General features: G+C 33.8%; 1 protein-coding gene and 3 non-coding genes across 4 annotated transcripts; 1 reads left to right on the forward strand and 3 right to left on the reverse strand.

Moving 5' to 3' along the window:
• Positions 1 to 3,834: 3,834 nt before the first annotated feature.
• On the reverse strand, positions 3,835 to 4,030 carry LOC128862614 (U2 spliceosomal RNA). Its single transcript, XR_008454513.1, has one exon. It is a non-coding gene; the product is annotated as a U2 spliceosomal RNA (small nuclear RNA).
• Positions 4,031 to 9,276: 5,246 nt separating this feature from the next.
• On the reverse strand, positions 9,277 to 9,394 carry LOC128862645 (U5 spliceosomal RNA). The gene has a single exon (XR_008454527.1). It is a non-coding gene; the product is annotated as a U5 spliceosomal RNA (small nuclear RNA).
• A 1,432-nt stretch (positions 9,395 to 10,826) lies between these two features.
• Positions 10,827 to 11,022, forward strand: LOC128862611 (U2 spliceosomal RNA). The gene has a single exon (XR_008454511.1). It is a non-coding gene; the product is annotated as a U2 spliceosomal RNA (small nuclear RNA).
• A 3,789-nt stretch (positions 11,023 to 14,811) lies between these two features.
• Positions 14,812 to 17,844, reverse strand: LOC128860602 (putative phosphatidate phosphatase). The gene has a single exon (XM_054098221.1). It carries the CDS (start codon positions 17,053 to 17,055, stop codon positions 16,048 to 16,050), a length of 1,008 nt encoding a protein of 335 aa, XP_053954196.1. The 5' UTR covers positions 17,056 to 17,844; the 3' UTR covers positions 14,812 to 16,047.
• Between the last annotated feature and the right edge of the window lie 5,443 nt (positions 17,845 to 23,287).

Below are 23,287 nucleotides of genomic sequence, written 5' to 3' on the forward strand. Positions count from 1 at the left end.
TTATACGAGTACGCATCTATACTTTCTGTTGACCCTCTCAAAACTACATATTTCAGCATTTTATTCACACTCTACTCAATTATTTATGTTATGTCTCGCGATCTGTCTTTCTATGTTGAGCGAAGTTGATAATCATGATTCAATAATAAAAGGTTTGCTCAGTAAGCAGCTTTCTCATTTCCTCTTGACAAATCGGCTCCCTTAGCAAGACACTGGGTTGCTAACTCTAGAAATTTTTATCAAAATTTGTAGTAAAAAAATTGTGCTTTGAGAAGGGTTTTTAAGAACAAGAACTTGCTCGGTATGTCCATAACCAAAACTATATGGAAAACATCCTGACATACATCTTAATTCAGTATATGATAGCGCATCTTTTTGGGGCAATGAACGTGAAAGATGGACGTTTTGACAATTTGAGCCAGATGCCTTTCAAATTTAAGTTGGGAAAGTACCTACTAGGTTACTTTAAAAATACATAAGTTACCAACAAGAGCTCATTTAGCAATATGTTATTAATCACAGATTCCGGATGGTAGATGATTTTTATGAGGAGCTCTTTTATGGCAGAAATACACTCGGAGGTTTGCCATTGCCCGCCGAAGAGCGACCGCTATTACAAACAACATTTCCTATCGTTTGGTGTTTCAGGCCCGGGGCTTTGAATCCTTGCACTTCCAAATGGCAGTCACTCAGCAAGCTATTCGGCTACGGCAGCTGCCGTCGATATAATAATAATTAGTTTAAATAAGTGCAGGTAGTTTGTTAAGTATTTATGAATGTAAGAATATTCTTGACTGGGTGGTCAAAACTCCAAACTTACGTGGGCAAGGCATGGTAAAGTAATGCGCCGTGAGTATGTTCAAAGTTTGTTTTTAGTCAACCAAATTCATGATGAATTCGCTTCTTCTTTGATAGAATTCAAGGTCTTAATACTTAGGTAATCACGAAGTATCTGATCAGTCTCGAATTTAAAAATTAATTCACAAAATATAATTCTAGCATTAAGTTAAACCATTTTTTTTTTAATATCATACTTGGCAATTTCCGTTTATACTTTATATTTTATTATAATTTAACTAAGAAAGGACTATTTTGCTACCCTTTTTAAGCAAAAAGTTATTTAATATTTTCATTTTCTTCATCCTTTTTAAATGCGACCTTTTGTAAGGGAGTGTCAGAATTCTAATGTCATAAGTGAGCAAACCTTTAATAATTGAATCATGGTTAATCAAGAATGATAGAAAGAAGATTGCGCCCATCAGAGCGTACGTGACGTCACGTTTGCTTAGTTGTGCAGTATTGCCAACCATTTGCTCTTCGCAATAAATATAGTACTTTTTTATACCGAAAATGCAAAAATTGTTAAGTTTCGTGTTTGTTTCTTTTTTTAAATTTAAAGCTACCGAAACTTTAAGTTAAAAAACAAACTATATTATTAAACAAAAAAAGGTTAAAAATGGTCACTCTAAGAAGACTTTAGTGCTAATGAAAATTTTTTGACTCTTATAAAATTTGATAATTTGAAAGTGCAAATTTAATTTTTGGCTCCATATAAGGTTATGCAAAAATATTAAATGCCCCTCTCTCAACTCTTCTTAAGATTGAAAACCTTTTTACACATTTTAAAAAGCCTTTGAATTTATTGAATGCGAATTAAATCCATAGAGGTGTAATCGTTTCTTCCGGTCATCAATCCTTAGTGAGACACAGGACATTCAGAGTTATATTCATTGTAAAAATAAACAACAAAATACTAGAAAATACTAAAGAAACCATACTGACATTTTTACAAAAAGAGTACCTTATCTATTTACATAACTTCAACTATAGCAAAAAAGTCGTTCCCTTAACAAAAGAGTCTCGCTTAACAAAAAAAAAACACCAGTCTAACGGTTAGACGCGATAGAAGTGAAACCTTCCGTAAAACAAACTGAGAGAGAATAAGACGAAAGCAGCATTAGGAGCAAGATAATTATAGGTTCATTATAATATTGATATAAAGTTCATATTTTATTTTCTTCATTTTATTATTATTCATCCTCAATGTTTTCAATTTCAACAAATGATACGAGTGGCTTATGATAGCTAAAATATGATACAAATGCTTTGGTTTCGATGTTGTCAACATGTCTTTGAAATACCGCGTCAATGGTTGTTTTTGATCGTGTTGTCGATTCAGTGCGATTGTTACACATTTTTAAATTGAATGTTGTATTGAGAACGTCAATTAAAGGAACCGCTGTGTCCAATGCAAAATTTACGTTAAAATCGCCACTTAAAATCATTGGAACTTTATTGTAATCTTTTCTAAGTATCCGCGATACTTCTGGTGTATACTTTATTAAATTTTCGTGAATGAATTCCGTGATGCTATTTATTTTTTCTGTCGATATTCACGACACTTTTCTGCATTATTTTTCGGCATAATTGCGGCAAATATTTAAAAATGAAAATATTTACGAATATAAAAATACACACGCGGTTGCTATTATGAGCGTCCCCAGCAAAACCTGCGTGACCGAAACTCTAACACAATTACATTTTTTTGAATGTTACAAACACATATGCACGCAGGTTTTGCTGGGGCGTGACCGAAACTCTAACACAATTACACATATGCACTCGTATTTGTTTGAAAATCGACTTTTTTGTTTGGTTCTCCGTCACCTTTGGAAAATGTGTAAACAGTAAGCAAACTTTATTCATATATTTTTCCTCATTTTTGCATCAGTAAAATTAAACAAACGCCGTAGCCGAATGGGTTGGTGCGTGACTACTATTCAGAATTCACAGAGAGAACGTCAGTTCGAATCTCGGTGAAAACACCAAAATTAAGGAAAACTATTTTTCTAATAGCGCTCACCCCTCAGCAGGCAATGGCAAAACACCGAGTGTATTTCTGCCGTGAAAAAAAGCTCCTCATAAACATATCATAAAATAAAAAAATAAAATAACTGTATAAAAAAAATTTTTTTCTTGTGATTCGAACCAAGGATTTTGGATCGGAAGCTCACATTGCTAGCCGCTCGGCTATCGCGCCATGCTGTCGGCGCTGGCCTAAAAGTTATTTAGTTCGTCGCTACGTGTATATGTTATATTCGTAGCCAAGAGTGTCGCTTTTTTCGTTTCACTTTTTCTCAAATCACTCCCAACGTTTCTAAAGTAGTTTTCACTTCAAAAAACCTCATAAATTAAATTGTACATAAGAATAACACATTTATTTAAAAAAACGCACATTTTAAAGACAATTTGTCACGCATACAAAGTTCTTTAAGTGATTCAATAAAAATTTTTAGGGTTATTTTCTTTGAATGGGCATTTTAGTGCGTTTTTATATCCAAAGCTAGGCAACACTGCCGTAGCGAGAGAGAGATTTGACTGCCGAAAGCAGAAGAACACCAACAACGCCTGCAAACGCGGGCAATGCCACCAGATGTTAAAAAAAAAGTAAAGCTAAATAAAACTGAGTGAATTATTTAAATAATTATTAAAAAATGTATATTTTACAAAATTATGAACATGAAATTTTAATTAGAACAGCTAGAAAAATGTCATGAAGCAAGAACTAAAACTCCGAGACTAAATAACAAAAAAAAATGCTAAATCAAGTTACGAAAATGGTAATCTGGCCATACTGGAGCTAAAATCACGTAACTAGTTGTCAAATTCGCTGAGCGCAAAGTAACGGGACCACGATCGGCGCCATCGCATTATTCTTTCCATCATGATGGTTAATAATAATATTACTTATTTTTATTTAAACAATTAAATACCACACAAATGTCTCCCCTTATGCTTAATTTCTTCCATTTTAAACTACTTAGTATTTATTCATTAAGTTGGGCCAAATCCCGGCTGTACTGCAATACCGGGCCAACCCGTGACAGAGGTGGGGCAAGCCCCTAAAACACTCGGTCTATTTTTAAAAATAAGTTTAAGATTTGTTGTCCTCCGATGGAGGATCTATCAGATGTTAAGCTGATAAGAACAGATACTACACTTGATCTTAGCCATAAGGCCGAGAAGCGATAACTTGAGTTAGCAAATTTAAAGTACTTCTATCCAAGGAAGCAAAGGGTAGCTGAGAAGTGCAGCAGGAAAGAAAACCTGCAAATGAAAAAAATCAGCAAAGTGCCTTACAAAGTTATGAGCAACGAAGGGAGAATCTGATGAGTGAGGATAATCCTTCAGAAAGGAAATGAAGTGCATGAGTTTCTGCACAAAAAAAATCTGAGAGATACATTTCTGATTTATGTAATAAACCGGTTACCTAAATTTTTTATAAAACACAATTGTTGTTTTTGTATTTTGCACGAACAACAACAAATGTGATTGTAAAGTAGCATAAAGTAGTAGCATTTACACCAAACTTTTTCGTAGCAGGGAGGAAAGGGCGGATCTGAATAAAGCCCGGGAAGAGCATCTAATTTAAATTCCCCATATAATTCCATTTTTTGGGATATTTGAAAAAACTAGTCTATGGTAATCCTGTAAAAAACTTTGAAAAGCTGCAGTTACGGATTAAACAAAAATGCTAACTAACCCGTGTGGGTTAAAAAAAAATTGGAATATATGTATGTATTTCAGAGGAAACGTAGTTTCCGCTTGATAATGAAAAGAAAGCCTTATATAATTTCGTTTTTGTTTTAGCTTTGTGTGTTTTTACATAACTGAAAAAAAATGTTAGAAAATATAACTCGCCATATCTCGAAAATTGTCAGTTTGTCTATCGCTGTTTATTAGGACTTTTTTGCTGGTAGTTCTCGCGTGGTTCAAACGTGGTTCTCCTTAGAAAGCAGAAAATCATGTCAAGGGAATGTATCAACCAGATCCATGTCAAGACTATTTAGAGATGATCTCTACATGAAGGCCTTCCTTAGCTCAACTGGTCATCTCCTGAAAAAAATTAGACTCGACAGATGCGAGCAGCTTCTTCGGTGGCACGCGGTCAACGGCCATGAAAATATTGTATTCACAGATGAGAAAATTTTCATTGTTGAAGAAGTTTTTAATAAGCAAAACGACAAAATCTATGCTAAAACTTCTAAAGACGCGAAACATGTCGTTCCAAGGGTTCAACGGGAACACCTTCCAGTCTTTCTTACAATGGCATTAAATTTCTTTATTTCTGCGAAAAAGGCGTTAAGACCGGGACAAAAGTGTGCCAGAAGGATGTCTTAGAAGGCATGGTGAAGCAGTTGAGCAATACTCCCTTCGATGGATAGCGTTGGATCTTCCAGCAAGATTCCGCTCCAGCCATAAGGCAAAAATCACGCAACCGTGGCCGTCTAGAAGACCAGATCAAAATCCATTGGACCACAGTTTGTGGTCAGAATTGGGGCAATATGGCCTGACGAAGACCTCACAGAAATTTGGAGAATCTCAAACAATATTTAGTTCGACCATCGACGTCAACGTCCATGGAAACCGTGCGTGCTGCAGTAGCTGAATGGCCTAATCGTTTGAAGGCTTGTGTAGAAGCAAATGGTGACCATTTCGAATGGAAATTAAATTTGATTTTTAATATTTACATTATTAAATAAAACTAACTTCATTAAAAAAAGTATTATATTATTATATTATTGTATTTATAGAGCTCGATTTGACGTTATTTCCCGAGTCAGTATATTTAGTTGTCATTTACATGGCAAGAAAACAGTCGTGGTGTCTTCAAAAATACTTTGGGTATTTAAGAACAAAATGGTTTTGTTCTTGTAAATTGAATTCCCAGATGTCTAAAGTCAGCAAGCTGCATATGCGAAAGTCAAAGGACTACTAATGAACAAATTTTTCCAATGAGCCTTCATCTCAGCAAAGAAAATATAAATGCCAAATAAAAATATTCACAGTAGTTTCATATTTCATTAGCTGCTGTCAAATAATTAGACGTCACTTTGTTATACTTAAATAGTAGAGCCAATTAAGCAACCATAAATTATTTCTGGCAATTCAACAATAAATTATATGCAGCAAATTTAACTGGCAGAATCTTATTTTAGTTAAATTAATCCACATATTTGTAGTGACCACCCGCTGACCTGCATAATGGCAATCAGCTGCATTACTCCGACTTGTGGCTACTGCGTTCGCTCTTCTACTTGAACGCATGCGCCAAGTGCTATCATATCCAGCTGGTGTTTTGTTGCTGCTCTTTGCATACCTGCTGTTTCTCGCAAATGCCAAACTTAAACCAAGCGGATCGGTGTATGCATATTTAGGTAAAATACTTATTTCGATATCACTTGCACTTGGTCAGTTTAATTTTTCTTGCTCTTGTCCACAAAGCCACTGCTGGTGGTTGTCCGCAATAATAAATCAATTTGAAATTTAATTGAATACGAAATTGAATTGAATCGGACGCTTGGCATACCGATAAAGTGGAAATGATGATGAGAGTGATGTGTGGCATGTATGTATGTTTAGACGTAATTATTATATATGGGAATGTATGCAGGAACACACCAGAGTCTCAACAAATTTGTTTAGGGGTGCAGTGGTAGCCACAGGAGTCTTCAAACTGGCTCTGTTATTCCTATTCTGACAGTAGAGTGATAATGAGGGTGGAAGACAACTGAAGATGAATAACTGCTAGTGGAGCTGTCAAATGATTTACACCAAAAAAGCGACAGTGACGAGTTAATAACAGGGGAAGCACGTACCCATGTGCGTGTGTGTGCAGATATCTTTTTGGCTGATGATTTTAAATGGAGTTTTATTACGAAATTGTATTATGAATTTTGTTCTTAAAAATACTTCTTAAAGGCTATTTCTATTGAGGCAAAAATAATGAAATTTTGTAGCAAAAGCAGCATAAATTTCAGCAAATATTATTTTTACAACAGCCCAAATATAAGAGAATGCGGCATATCGTTTATGAAAGAGGAAAAGCTGTAGAATATTAAATCGCTTACTGCTTTGCCCTCACAGTGTACTGAAGTTTTCCTAATATTCTCTTAATTCAAAAAACAAATATAAAAAGTTGCACGGGATTACAATTACTTTATCTATCCTTTATATTGTCGTTAAGAGTCTACGATAAAATTTAGTTTATATGCGCCGTATGTGGAATATATTAACCCAATATTTCGCTTCATTTTTCCCTTATTTTTTTTTAATTTGAAAAATATCAAATTGTTAAGGTCAATGGAGGCTGAAAATGTTCTCCGCTAAATTTGGGTAGGGATCTTCACAAATGAAAATAGTGGGCGATTATTATTATTTGATGCTTTTACGCCATATCGAGAGCGCTTAGTGATACATTCCTCTCATTTTCATCCTTCTCAACTTGAGTTTGCTATTCTTTTTTTAATTATTCATTTAGAATCTGAACCAAAAGCATTTGAACATTTATCCTTTATTGCTGAATTAAACAAAAAAAAAAAGATATGGAAGATTTGGCTTGCCATCAACATAAAAGCATACTGCAGCATGCCGGTAACTATGACTTTTTTCGGGGCTTACCTTCGCTATAAGATTAAAATTTGCCAAGTATCAGCTCTGAATTATGGGTCAGCTGATTTGAAACTTTAAAATATTTAGTTTAGACAGCAGTAAATTTCATTCTAAAATTAACAAAAACTATTATAATTGAAGCCTTTTGACACAAAATTAAAAAAAAATGTAAGTTCTCTTATGAAACAACTATTTTTCTATGAAAAACCCAAGAATGATAGAAAGAAGATTGCACCAATCAGAGAGTACGTGACGTCACGTTTTTCCAAGTTGTGCAGTATTGCCAACCACTTGCACTTCGCAATAAGTTTAGTGTTTTGTGTTTGTTTCTTGTATTTTAAATTAAAACTACCGAAACTTTAAGTAAAAAAAAAACTGTATTATTATACAAAAGAAGGTTAAAAAAGTCCACTCTGAGAAGAAAATAATACATATTATTCAAAAGAAGGTTAAAAAAGGCCACTATGAGAAGATTTTAGTGATAATAAAAAGTAGTTGGTTCTTATAAAATTTTATATTTTGAAAGTGTGAATTAAATTTTTTGCCCTTTTAAGGTTATGCAAAAATATTAAATGTCCCTTTTTCAACTCTTCTTAAGATTGAAAACCCTTTTACACATTTTAAAAGGCGTTTGAATTTACGGAATGCGGATTAAAACCATAGAGGTGTAATGGTTTCGTGCGGTCCTTAATCCTTAGTGGGACATAGGGCACCAAGAGGTGTATTCATTTTAAAAATAAGCCACAAAATACCAGAAAATGCTAAAGAAACAATACTGACGTTTATAAAAAATGAGTACTGACGTTTTTAAAGTAAAGAGTGTAACTAGATAAGTTACATAACGTCAAATATAGCAAATAAGTTGTTCCCTTAACAAAATAGTCTCGCTTAACAAAACAAAAAACTCATAAATTAAGTTGTACGTAAGCATAACACATTTATTTTAAAAAAAAACGCATATTTTAAAGACAATTTGTCACGCATACAAAGTGCTTTAAGTGATTCAATAAAAAGTCGGTGTTTTATTTGGGCATTTTAGTGCGTTTTTATATCCAAAGCTAGGCAACACTGCCGTAGCGAGAGAGAGATTCGACTGCCGAAAGCAGAAGAACACTAACAACACGTGCAATCGCCACCATAAAAAAAGTAAAGCTAAATAAAACTGAGTGAATTATTTAAATATTTATTAAAAAATGTATATTTTACAAAATTAGAAACATTACATTTTAATTAGAACAGGCTAGAAAAATGTCATGAAGAAAGAACTAAAACTCCGAGACTAAATAACAAAAAAAAAGCTAAATCAAGTTACGAAAGCGGTAATCTGGCCATACTGGAGCTAAAATCACGTAACTCGTTGTCAAATTCGCTGAGAGCAAAGTAACGGGACCACGATAGGCGTCATCTCATTATTCTTTCCATCATGTGAAAAACCTATATTCGTGATAAGAAGGAAAACTTAGGGTGAGTTCGGGCATCAAAAATCGTTTGTGTCACAGTTTAAATTTTTTATATTCCGTTTTTAACTCTTTGAAATAACACGCTTTCTGCCCAATAATTTTTGTAATATGTTTTGCTGAGCATCAGCATATCAAGCAGTATTAGCTATTTACAGCCTTCGTTATGGTTAAAAGACAGGTTAATGTAACCTTTATAGCTCATCTAACAAAAACATCATTTAAACAAAAAGAAAATGGACTCAATTATAAAACCATACATAAAAACTCATAACAAGAAGAACCGTAATTTATTTCCCTTATTTAAACACTTTCCTCTACTTATAAATATCTTTTAATGCATTCATTGTCGGCCCAACGCTTCCCCGTAAGGAAAGTTGAGCCATTCACAAAAATTCTTATAGACCCATTAATTACTCCTCTCCACGGAAATCTTTAGTAAAAGGCGAAAGATTTATTCGACAACTGAAGAGAAGTCAAGGTTAACTTACAAAACCAACATAAAACTTATTAATTAACGAATGTCATAAAGTGGATGAGAATTCAAAAACAACAGAACGAAAATTTGTTTAAAGTAGGCTACAAACGACGAAAATGTTCGCAATCCGCTGCATGTGTGCCGTCTGTGGGCATCAAAAAATTTAGATTCTCAGCGAACGGTTCGCGAAGATGTCCTTTCTTTGTGGTGTGATACGCGACCATTGCATTGAAAACAAGAACAGGTATCTGGTTTTGTGTTGATGCTTGAAGTGTGCATATCAACGCAAAATGAGGCAGAAACTAGAAACTGCAGTAAGTTGAGTGCTTAAAAAATGAGCTAGAATTATGGGAAATAAAAAATGAATCAAATAAAAAAAGACGAAAAAACCAGAGCATGGGAATGGGCTTTAGTGCAGGGAGAATTGCTGAACATATTTCTACTCTATTAAGTCGAGAGACAGTGGTAAAATTTTTGTCAGGAATTTGAAGTCTTCGTAGCTTTGTCCTGTGGCAGGGAATCATTACGAAGCGGTTAACCACTCGTTTACCGTAATGGTTTTTTGTATTAATGTAATTTAACAATTCCAGGCATTACCAATTCAAGACTGTAGTTATAAGTCTCCTTGTCTATATGTAAACAATTTTTATATTTTCTAGAATCGGACAATTCAAAACGATTTAATACGTTTACTCGTACCTTTCTTTTTCTTCTCCTACTAGCCAATCATTTACCCATACTTTTCTGCGTTTCGCATTTTTTTTTTTTTTGGCTCCCTTTCCCATTTTCTTTATAAACAGGCATAAATAACAAACAATGTAATCGCATCATCTGCGCTTTTGCTGTCCATTTTTACGCTATCAGCATAAAATCACATACGAGCCGCTCGCTGTATGTGGCCTACTTTAAAGAAATATGACAAGAATGCAAGAAGATGAAGAAATTGCGTAAACAATACACGAATAAAGTGCCCAAGTGTGACGTCATACACACAGCGATCCTGTCAAACTCACTAAGAAAGAGTAATAGCGAAACGAGATGGATGTCACCTTTGTATTCTGTACATCGGGCTAAGAGTAATACTTACCGCAAGGACTTTCAACTATTTGCTTGAATTTGTATGCTGAAATCCGAGTTCACAAAGCACATAACTGACAAAAGTCTCTGTTGGTGGATGAGATTTCTATTGTTTTAAAGCACGGAGTGTTGTTTTTCTACAGAAGCCCATACACTTCATTTCCTTTATGGAGAGTTATCCTCACTCATTAGACTCTCTTTTTGCTGCAAACACACAAAAATATTTGCAAATATTCCTTCCCTTCATACCTTTGTAAGGCACTTTGCTGACTTTTTTATTTGCAGATTTTCTTTCCTGCTCCACTTCTCAGCTACCCTTTGCTTCCTTGGATAGAAGTACTTAAAATTTGCTAACTCAAGTTATCGCTTCTCGGCCTTATGGCTAAGATCAAGTGTAGTATCTGTTCTTATCAGCTTAACATCTGATAGATCCTCCATCGGAGGACAACAAATGTTAAACTTATTTTTGAAAATAGACGGAGTGTTTTAGGGGCTTGCCCCACCTCTGTCACGGGTTGGCCCGGTATTGCAGTATAGCCGGGATTTCGCCCAACTTAATGAATAAATACTAAGTAGTTTAAAATGGAAGAAATTAAGCATAAGGGGAGACATTTGTGTGTTATTTAATTGTTTAGATAAAAATAAGTAATAATATCAGGTTACGCTCAAGATAGAAAGACAGATCGCGAGACATAACATAAATGATCGAGCAGAGTGAGAATAAAATGCTGAAATATGTAGTTTTCATAATAAGCCTGAATAACTTTAACGCATTGATTGATTTTGTATCTTTCCATGGTTCAAATTGAGTTATTCTGGAATTGAAAAATGTCAAATGAAATGCAGAAAAAAACTCGACGTTTAGGTGTGGTTTACATTCAACATCGGCCTTTGAAATTTAAACACCCATTAAATGGAAGAATTTAAGCATTGCGAGATTTTTTGTGTGGTATTTAATTGTTTAGATAAAAAGATTTTAACCCAATTCAGTGAGTGAATTAAAATTGAATTATCAAAGGAATCCGCTGATAAGCATTAGCAATTTTTAAAACACATTTTTGGTATAGGAATAATTTTATTAAAAACACATCTGCTCTTTGACGACTATATGAAATTCTAATATACTTCACGTAGGAAAATTCGATACGATAAGATACTCGTAGGTGTCTCATTTGCATCTCTCTGCATACTCGTATAACTCTATGGTACAATTTTCTTAGACTGAAAAAGTAGATTTATTTATTCTTACTTTTTATACGGGAATCTAATTGCGCTTAATGTTCTCAGCTTTTATTGTACTTATATGTAGGTATTTTTAAGAACTGAAGTTCCTACAGAGCTTGTGGACAAAATTTGTTAATTTTTCCAAGATTTCAATGAAGTGAAGTTCAAGTGAAAATAAATGCTAAAAAATACTAATTGTAAATATATATGAGTATGTCTTTTTCTCAAGAGTAAATTAAATATTGCTGGAATTATTAAAAAGTAAAAATTTTTTATGAATAAATTTAAATTTGATTTACGTAGTTTTATTTAATGAGTTTGTTGAATTCCCGCAAACTTAACGAAATAGCAGGTAGTGATTAGAATAGTAAATTGATAGCTTCTCGAATTTGGCTAATTGGGTATATAAACCTAATATACGAGTAAATGGGACAGAATATATTCACATATATACACATACATACGTACATATCTCTATAAGTATCAGCACTGCTGTACTATTCATAAAATTGCTAAGTCATTATTATAAATACACGTAGAGCTGAGAGCGTAAATTCCATATTTGTATGTCGCACAGAACAACCGCCATTTCACGCTCACAAAACGTAAATTCCTACGTACATACATACATACATACACACGAGTATATATGGTATAGAGATCCCTTAAAAAACTACTTTGAGAAATTCACGGGTAGCCGTCAGGTAAAAAGTAAACTTAAGGTACATTGCATCGAAAACTGCACAGCTTACATACATACGCATGAAGAAGCTCTTCCTTATAAATGTATGTACCATCCCATACATACATACACACATATTTATAAAAATCTTCAATGTACGCCAACACCCTATAGGGAACTCCAAATAGTCAATATTTCACAAAATTTCTTGTTGCAACTAACAATAATTTTAGCAAACGCTAACTAGTCGGAAAGTAGTTACATTTGAACTAGTTAAAAGGAGACCAAAACTGGGACTATACTAAAAAGTGTAAGTGTGCAATTCCGTACATTTATACACACACATTTATAAAAATCCGCATTGGGCCCCAAACCATACAGGGAACTCCAAATTGTCAATATTTCACAAAATTTCTTGTCGCTTGACAACGATTTTCAGAAAACACGAACTGCTCGGAAAGTAGTTACATTTGGACTAGTTAATGAGGCTATACTAAAAAAATATATTTCCAATGCCTTTAAAAAAGTACATATTTCTACTAACTAAGTTGCTTAAGCCACCTAGATCTCTTAAGGAGGTAACTAGTCCCTCCAGTGAGACATTTTGCAAATTCCCCAGGCCTTCAAATTTGGGAAATGAATTTAAAAAATATATATTTTTCTAACTAAAATAATTTTAGAAACATATCCCTTAAAACTATACGTTGGGGTTCCGTCTAATTCACCAGTAGTTTTTCCTACAGGTATACATATTACAAACACACCTGCATTTATACAAAAAATATCCAACAATAGCATGACGAGCATTGGAATGTACAAAAGTATTATCGGAATGATTCACCTGAACATCATCCGGCAAATGAAGCAACACGGCGTTGTTGCTACTCGAATACGAACAATGCATGGAATGTTAAATATCTTCTCTTATTATTATTATTATTTTTTTTTTGATTATTTTATGGTGTGTCAATTATTCTATTTTTATAAAATCATTGCCACTTTGACGCTCAGTTTGGGGAATAAACGTATTTTTAGTGCAGGTGCACTTAGGACATTAAATATTTATATTACAACAATAAGCAGAATAGGTCAACTCAAAGGAAATGCATGAAAATCAAAAGTATTTTTAATAAATAATGACTTGTCTTCAGTACGGCATAATTCACAAAATTACAACGGAAGCTTGCATAAGTTATTAGCTTTTCGTTTGTGGCTGATGACTGGCTCGGAGAGCGCATAAGTAAAGTTGTGGTCTGGCAGGCTTCAAGGCAAGTGTGACTAACGAAATAACCAGGTGATCTTGTAGGAAAACGTAAAAGTATTATATTTTATAAAAAAATAAGGTAAGCAAAAGTTTTGTTTTGATAATTTAAATTGCTTTATTATATTTATTTATAAGAAAGGGTGCATAATACTTCTAATAAAATGTACAAACTAAAAGCAAAATATATTAATAGTTTATGCCTTCCCCTTACGCCTTAGTAAATATAAGTTTTGCGTATCAAGCATTTGAAAGGTTCCACCACTCCATTCAATTCCAATTCATATTTCTGGCAAATGCGGCAAACCGGATGACCTCAGGTTCCCACGACAGTCGGTTCTATGTAACCGGAATGATCCGGATTTATATTTGGCCAAGCACTGTCACTTCAGCAGCCTTCCTTTTATATGCATGGGGAATGGTTATGCTGCTACAAGGACAACAACAGGTATATTAACGAAAATGGCTAATTAAGTTCCTTTTATACTGGAGTAAATGCATAAAAAATCATTTTATGATATCTGCTTACTGCCGAATTCAAACCAACCACTTCTGCTAGCTCTCCTTTACTTTACTTACCCAAGTTTTTTTCAAAGCGTATCGCATAGATTTTCACCTCCTAGCCTAATGTGGCCTAGAGTCGCTCTTCAAGCATTTCCACAATCAATACAGTGATAGATTAAGATTACCTGAACCCCTGCCAGATACTCGTATACGCAAAGTAATTTGCCTACCAAAAAAGGGATCTTAGTGTCAAATCCATGTGTTCCTAATATTTTTTAATAAGCTGTACTTATCCAGAAGCATACTTTCGATTAGCAATTTTGTTTCGAGTCAAATTTCTTGAGTCATTCAATTTGTGTGTCCCGTAAAGGAAAGTTTCAATAAAATTAGTATCAGGTATTCGCAGTAGCAGCTTCCTCGAAACTGCCTGCGTTTTTACAAGAATGGAGCAGATTACATGTAATGTGTTCACAAAGTCTTATGTAGACCTGTGTATACGCCATATCTAAAGCTCCTTCACAGGAGCCAAAATGCTCATTCCAACAGAGTTTCTATAGTTCAAATTTCCATACCATTTTTCCCTTTTCTAATCACCATTTTTCATTTTTTGATCACCTGGAGTACACATTAAAATTTATAGAATAATTTCTCTAGTTGAATTTTTTTTTTAATATTAATAATTTTTATTTATCATAAACTTATGAGGAACATAAAAGTAAGCAAATCGTAAATAATTCTTAAGGCTACACACCTAATTAACATTTGTTTATTGTTTAAGTATTTTTCTTTCCGACAAAACAGGTTCTCAGTAAATAAAACTTAAAATTATTTTCATCATTTTGCATTTTTGTATTGTATCTATGAGCGTAAAAAATTTTACAAAAGGTAAGATAATGTCAAAGGAAATGTTTGTAACTACAGATTAAATATTGCAAAAAACGCAATGAGCAATAAATTGTTGGTGTATTTAAAACTATACATTTTTCACTCTTAATACTAAAATACTCCCCCATCATTTGCACTTCTTTGGCATATTTTTATTGGCTGTGCATTTTAGAGTAGCTGCGCTTCGGTTTTATTGATACAGATTGCGTACGTTTTAGCTTTTCTTGGGTTTTCAGTAGTATTTCCTTATACAATCTTTTGTATGTCACCAGCAAACTTTGCAATGACTATTTGCCACTTTACAAACTTCGCTGTCTTATTTACTTAAACAATATGTGAGAACAGATCTGAATGTATTTATGTAACAATTCACAAAAGTTCATTATCATTGTCCAATAACTTGAATATTTTAAAATACTTTAGTTTCACAAACTTTCCCTATTTTTCAAACTGTTCTCACTTCTATAACTGTTCTGATTTTCAAAGGTGTTGACAAGTCCCAATAATATATTATAAATTTTTTAAACCCGTCTCTTTTCATGCATTTTTCCTATTTTTCAAACTGTTCTCACTTCCAAAACAATGCAGAATAATTTCAAAATGTTAAACTAATTTAGTTTAATAAACATTTCTTATTTCTTAAACTGTTCCCACTTTTAAACTGTTCCCACTTCTAAAACTGTTCTCACTTTTAAAACTGTTCACATATTCGAACTGTTCCCAAATTTGATATTGTTCCCGTTTTTAAACTCTTCCGACTTTTCGAACTTTTCTCACTTCTCAAAAGTGCGTTCTATTTTGTACAGTTTTTCTTTTTTAATCTTTCTTCAGTTTATAAATTCTTCCCACTTCTTAAACTGTCACTATATTTCAAATTGTTACCAATATTTTTAGGTTTTTTACATACAAACTAGCACTCTACAAGATTCTATCCTATTGTGCTCAGCCATATTTATTTCTTTTACATTTTTTAAAGTTACCACAGTTATTCTTAGACTTAAATTCTCACCAACGCATTTAACACTTTTCACACTTTCGTACAAAACTGATCATTGCCAAAGCTACTCGTGCTATTCCTATTCAACGACGATTCGCTGCTTTTTCCATTCCTCAGCGTATAAGGAGGTGGCGTTGGGGCAATCTCGTCCAGTGTTGTGCTCGTATCCTGGCGCGGCAAGTTGACGTGCAAGCGCTCCAGTGGCGTACTAAAATCTTTAGTGATATAAAGCGCAGTTAGCACAGCACCTGCCACACCCAATAAGGAGCCGCTCAACACATCAGACCAATGATGCCAATTGTCCATGATGCGCGATAGTGCCGTAAACCAAGCCAACATGAGCAAAGCGAATTGCAGAAAATTGCGCGCAAACTTGGAACCATTCCAGGTGAGCTTGTATTGCAAGTATATGGTGAGATAAGTCATGGTGAAGAAGAGAAGGCTCGAGTGGCCGCTGGGAAATGAAAGCCTTGACTGGCGCACATCATCCGCTGTGTAACCGTTGCCCACACAAACGTAATTCTCAATATACCGATGAAGATTTTGCGGCGCATCACAACTACTACCATCTGCCAGCTGCGGCTGACACACACTTATGAAATGTGGACGCAAGCGTCCAATTGTGAACTTGCCCAGTTCTGTTGCATCAAAAGTTAGTAGGGCGCCAAAAGTGAAGTGGATCGCATATTTGACAAATTCCACCATCCAAATGGGTATATTCCAGCCAAAAAGCAATCTTGATTCTCTCACGCGACCACAACGATAGAAGCGCGTAAACTCCACACCGATTAGCACCGTGGCCGGCAGGAGGGTAATGAGTAAGCCGAGCATAACCGTCGTAACGGTATTGTCACGAAAAGGATAACGTATCGTCTCGTCGCTACAGAAGAATCCACGACGAAAAGGTTCTATGACGAACTCGCAAATGAGTATCGGTAAGCCGAGCACCATGAAGATGATCAGTTCGAGCAGGATGCAACGTAGTAAACGGCGATCGTCGGTAGTGATTCCACTCCATTTCTTAGCCGTGGATTGCATTTTTAGGAGCGTCAAAAGAAGCTGAACGAATAAAAAGCGTCTGGTAAGCTAATGTGGTAAGTGGCAACTGATGGTGATGGCGAGGATGAATGGTAACAGTCGAGTTACTTGTCGGCCGGGTTTTGTAGGTTGTCGATCACTTAACTTTACGCGCTTATTTCGATGCTATTGTAGCGTGACTTTTCATAAACACTTTACGCTCCTTTATGCTAGTGAGTCATCCATCCTCTGTGTATTAAATTGGTTTTGTTTAACGCGCTCAATTTGAAGTTGAAGTAAATTTGAAGTTTGTATGTAAATAAATTGGGGTAGAAAAAATGATTAAATTTATCGTTTTGGTTCGTTCGTTAGCTTCGCGTATATTTTGCGTGTTCAGCGATGCGCGTCGCGGGGTCGTTTGTGACTGAATGCGTATCCGCCGCTCACTAGTAATTTATTTCAGAATCACCACGCTTACTACTCAAGTCGACGTAGCCGTCGCTGCTCCCAACAAAATAACGACCACAACCCCATTAAATAAGCCAACTTTGTCAACCTTTACTGCCGCGCAGTCATACTTACCCGCATTTATTCTTTTTACTCTCTGTTTTGCTGTGCTCAGTTGCTAGTTGAATTGTTTTCCAGCCACATCATTACAACTGATCATGAAGTTTAGTTAACCCGCATTCGCTGTCAAATCCCCCGCATACGTTACTGTCTTAATAATCCCTGATTGGCCTCTTTGCAGCTGCGAGACAATAAGAGCGAAAGTGCCAACGAATGTGTGATTTTACTTATTTGCTCGACAGTCGGTGAGAGACTAAGCGATCGTCTGCCTTATTGGCAGTCAGACGCCGTATAATTTTAACTCTATAACTTGCGGCTGTGACGATCACACTGTAAAAATGAGATGCATAGAAAATTTGCTGAAAAGTAGAATAATAATTTTCTGCTATATCTACTAAAAAAAAAAATATGAAATAAAACAACGAAAGTTCAAATTGGTTGGGCAATCTTTATTATTTTTTAAAGGCAATTCCTTTCAAATGTTGGCCGCAACTGTGCCGTAATTCAGCCATCCGTAAACACCAATTTCGAATGATTCCCTGGAGGACTTCGGTCGGTATCTCGTGAATAACTTTAGTAATGTTGGTTAATTTTTTAATTTCAATATTTCGGTCAATATATTTCGAGCAAGAGATACAGTCAATAGTTTTCAATGTTCCCCCTCTTATTCACTTAATCAAATTATATTTTTATACGTAAGAATGCATCTCGCCTTTCCTGTTGTTTTTTTTTGGAATTTTTCAGACAGAATTGTATTTTTAAATTTCAAATATATTTATAAAAAAAAGTACAAATATAATTGGAAAATATTGTTTTTAGTTTCTATATTTTCAAAACTTTTACCACTTTTAAAACTATTCCCACTTTTTGACACCATTCCCACTTGAAAAACTCTTCGCACTTTTTAACCTGCCCCCACTTTTAAAATTATCATATCTTCACTTTTAAAACTGTTCCCACTTTTTGACACCTACTTGTAAAACTTTCGCATTTTTAAAACAATTACCACTTTTAAAACTATTCCCACTTTTAAAACTATTGTATTTCCACTTTTAAAACTATTCCCACTTTTAAAACTATTTTCACTTTTAAAACTATTCCCACTTGTAAAACTATTTTTACTTTTAAAACTGTTCCAATTTGAAAGTTGTTCCCGTTTCTTAAACTGTTCCCACATTTAAAACTGTACCCATTTTAAAAACTGTTCCCACTTTTGGAACTCTTCTCATATTTAAAAGATGCCCTCTTCTAAAACGGTTCTCAGTTTTTAAACTATTCTCAATTAGAAAATTGTTATCAATTTTAAATCGCCGTTATTTTTAAAATGTTACTCATTCTTTTAACTGTATCCATTGTTTGAATTTTCGTTTATTTTTTTCATATGTTATGCGTCACTAAATTTTCAAATTATTATGCGTCACTAATCAATTCAAATGTAAGTTCGTCCCTACTAAAATTTTCTAAGCTAAAGTTAAGTGCAAATGATTGTTCAAATTTAAATTAAATTAAGCTATTTTTAATTCTCGCGAGAATTGTTGAACCAAGTTTATGATATGTAAATATGTATGAATGTATGTGTGTATTTGTCCTCAATTCTAATGTAACCAATAGTTCCAAAAACATAACTTTGGTTAACAAAAATAGCACTGCTGGGCAACTTTACATTTCATTTTGTAATTTTTTCAAGTGCTTTAAGCAACAAGTTCAGATCGCTTGATAAGATAATGGAGTGCTCGCCAGCAAAAAACTTAAATGAAGTGTAATAAATATACGAGCGTTTTGCCTACGCAGAACCATATACGTACGTACATATTTACATACTTTTATTTGTCGCAGTGAAAAAGCCCACAGTAAAAATGATAACAAGGAGCCCCATAAGAATAAACAGTAATATATCCGAACAAGTGCACGGCTTGATAAAGCGATAAAAGCAAGGGACTATTATTTCCTTTTTTCCAAAACCGAAATTGCTTATTACAGAAAATTGTATAAATAAGTAAATGTAGACAAGCATCTGTCATGTGAACTGCGTCGAACAAGGCGAAAATAATAAAGTCAAATAATAAAAAACTCAAACAAGAGGCGAGTAAAAATAATAATAATGACAACCAAATAAATAAACATCCGAAAAAGAAAAAAATCACAACAATGAAAACAAACAATGTCACGGTCCGACGAATGCCAAAAAAATTTTGCACAAACGCTCTTCACTTGTACGCTCAGTCCATTGTCGCATGGCGCTAGCCAACACCAGCCAAAAGCCGAACTTGACCAATCCGCCTCTCTTTACCACCCCCACACATGGCTATTGATCAATGAACGCAGTGTAAACGCACACCCTCTCTGACCTCACTCTCTCTATTTGCCTCGCTTCCACCACTCGCCATCAGCCACTTGTTGGTTTTCACCCACGTGTACTCTGTTTTTGCGTTGTGTTTATTTTATTATTGAAAATTACGCCAACTGATCGCCCTGATATTCAAGGCAACCTTTGCAGTAATATTTCCCTCGCTACTATCAATTATTATCATCGCTTTACGGTTGTGTAAGAATGAGTGCGCGAATTTCTCTCAGCTGTGATCAAGTAGGAAGAGGAAGTGCTCAGCGCTGAAACTTTTTTTCTGTATTCTATACTCAATTTATTGAGGAGCGCACCAATGCGAGAGTAAACAAAATGAGTGACAGTCGACAAGAAAAAATTAGACACACCTGAGTAAAGCTGAAAGTAAGAAGATAATAAATATTTGAATGGTTATTATGATACTAGTTAAATGGAGTGCGTAGGTTCAAATCTCCGTGCATGAAACAGTAAAATGAAGAAGCAGTTTTTTCTAATAGCGGTCAACCCTCGGCAGCCATGAAAAAAAGCTCCTAATAAAAAATATCTGCTGTTCGGAGTCGGCTTAAATCTGCAGGTCCCTCCATTTGTGGAACAACAACAATGATGTTCTGACATCTGAAGTTACAGATGGCATGTCAATGTTTTTCTGTTTTCTTTTTTTGTGCTTTGAAAAACTAAACTCCAGCTTATGAACAGTGATCTCCCATTTGACATCTGCGATGACATTTGAAAGCATATTATTTGTTTCAGGAATGGCAAAAAAAAACACTCTTAATTCCGGTAAGAAAATCTTAAATTTCTGATATGAAAGAATATTTTGGAGAAGAGACTTGTTTTAGGATGTCGAAATCCTTCGACAACAACCGGTCCGTTTCTGGATTTCCAAACAAAAAACACTTTTCGCAGACCTGTACAACTGATGTTGAAGTTCATTTTTCAAATATTCTAAATCTTATTTGAGGCAAATAAAGAGGGGCATGCACTTATGTTAATGGAATTAGTCCCAGCCATTCTCTAATGAGCTTATTTTTCGAATAGCTTTAAATAGCGATTTATCGTCAGAATCTAAGGTACATACATAAATATTTTCATTACTAATGCAACCTTGATGAAATGTTATGGAATAATAATCGGCATACACACTTAAATTATATATACATTTGATGTTTACTGAAGCGGTAATTAATGTAAAATGCCCTGGATTCATAATTGTTATTGTTTACAAACAAACAGTATGAAATTTTCATAGTTCGCATTAACAACTTACAATCAATACAAACTGATGTCATTGAACTACGCTAATTCCTTTTCCTTTCTTTTTTTTTCCATACATAATGAAAATCTATTTCTAACAATAAGCAATATCATTAACTCCTAAATCCAGTTTGATCGCGGCTATAAAATAAAATTAACCAGTTAACCTGACGATCTCATACGTATACGCACGCATGCACACATATTCCATATTCTCTCACACTCACCACGCTCTTTGTGTTTCAACCGAAAGTGCAAGTGCTACTCACAGTGTATGCTCGCGACACTGTATCCAAACCATTGGATGTGCAGTTAACTGTAATGGGAGTAAAAAGTGTATGCGCCAATGTCAATGGGTGACTAGGCTAGAGCGCTAAAGAGACACACGCGCATACATACGCTTGCATACGACTTGGGCGCTCTAACATTACTCCGCTGCTGCCGATAGCCAATTGTGGCTTCTAAAAGGCATACATGCGAATACGAGCAATATCGTATGGCAAATGGGGAGCGTGAGTTGTTTGGTTAATTAGATTAAAAAACTGAACTCGACCTCAAATTGAATGAATAAGTGTAATTTTATTGAGTTAATATGTAAACTATGACGATAGTGATGGTTGTTGTGGATGAAGATGACGATAAAAAAAATTGATCAAATAAGTGAAAATTAAAAATAGCAAATATGATGGTAGGAAATGAATAAAAAAGGGGAAGGGCTAATGTCGCATGACGAATGCTGTAGTGGAGAACAATAAATTAGTAACTTTGCTGTGTTGTTCTGCTGACGCTAATTTCTGTATAAGATAATTTTTATCATAACATGCCAATGATGCTGCTGTAAATTGATTAATCTGGTACAGGGTACGCCATCATAATCTGAGCAATGAAATTAGTAAACAACTCTAACCGATCAACCGAACGGTGTCGTCTGTAATACAGGGTTGTCCAGCGATGCTTTGAAACTTAGTTTAACTCGACTATAAAAAAACAAGAGTAGTTTTTAATGTATTGTACTTTTTTATTGGAAGGAGTAAACCTTTCCATTAAACTGGAAAAACAATTTCATTTAAATGACTTCCATATTTTGTCTCTCTTTCAATCCAAGTTTTCAGCATCCTTTAGTACCTTCGGTACCGGCCTAATAAGGAATCTTTATAAACGAATCTGTATGCCTTTCTGCTATTGATACTTATACTTATACTTATACTTATACTTATACTTATACTTATACTTATACTTATACTTATACTTATACTTATACTTATACTTATACTTATACTTATACTTATACTTATACTTATACTTATACTTATACTTATACTTATACTTATACTTATACTTATACTTATACTTATACTTATACTTATACTTATACTTATACTTATACTTATACTTATACTAATACTTATACTTATACTTATACTTATACTTATACTTATACTTATACTTATACTTATACTTATACTTATACTTATACTTATACTTATACTTATACTTATACTTATACTTATACTTATACTTATACTTATACTTATACTTATACTTATACTTATACTTATACTTATACTTATACTTATACTTATACTTATACTTATACTTATACTTATACTTATACTTATACTTATACTTATACTTATACTTATACTTATACTTATACTTATACTTATACTTATACTTATACTTATACTTATACTTATACTTATACTTATACTTATACTTATACTTATACTTATACTTATACTTATACTTATACTTATACTTATACTTATACTTATACTTATACTTATACTTATACTTATACTTATACTTATACTTATACTTATACTTATACTTATACTTATACTTATACTTATACTTATACTTATACTTATACTTACACTTATACTTATACTTATACTTATACTTATACTTATACTTATACTTATACTTATACTTATACTTATACTTATACTTATACTTATACTTATAATATACTTATACTTATACTTATACTTATACTTATACTTATACTTATACTTATAATATACTTATACTTATACTTATACTTATACTTATACTTATACTTATACTTATACTTATACTTATACTTAT

Source organism: Anastrepha ludens, chromosome 4, assembly GCF_028408465.1.
Source record: "Anastrepha ludens isolate Willacy chromosome 4, idAnaLude1.1, whole genome shotgun sequence".
NCBI lineage: Eukaryota > Metazoa > Arthropoda > Insecta > Diptera > Tephritidae > Anastrepha > Anastrepha ludens.

Coding starts and splice junctions, on each gene's coding strand:
- LOC128860602 (XM_054098221.1), bottom strand. CDS start 17,055: ATGCAATCCACGGCTAAGAAATGGAGTGGAATCACTACCGACGATCGC.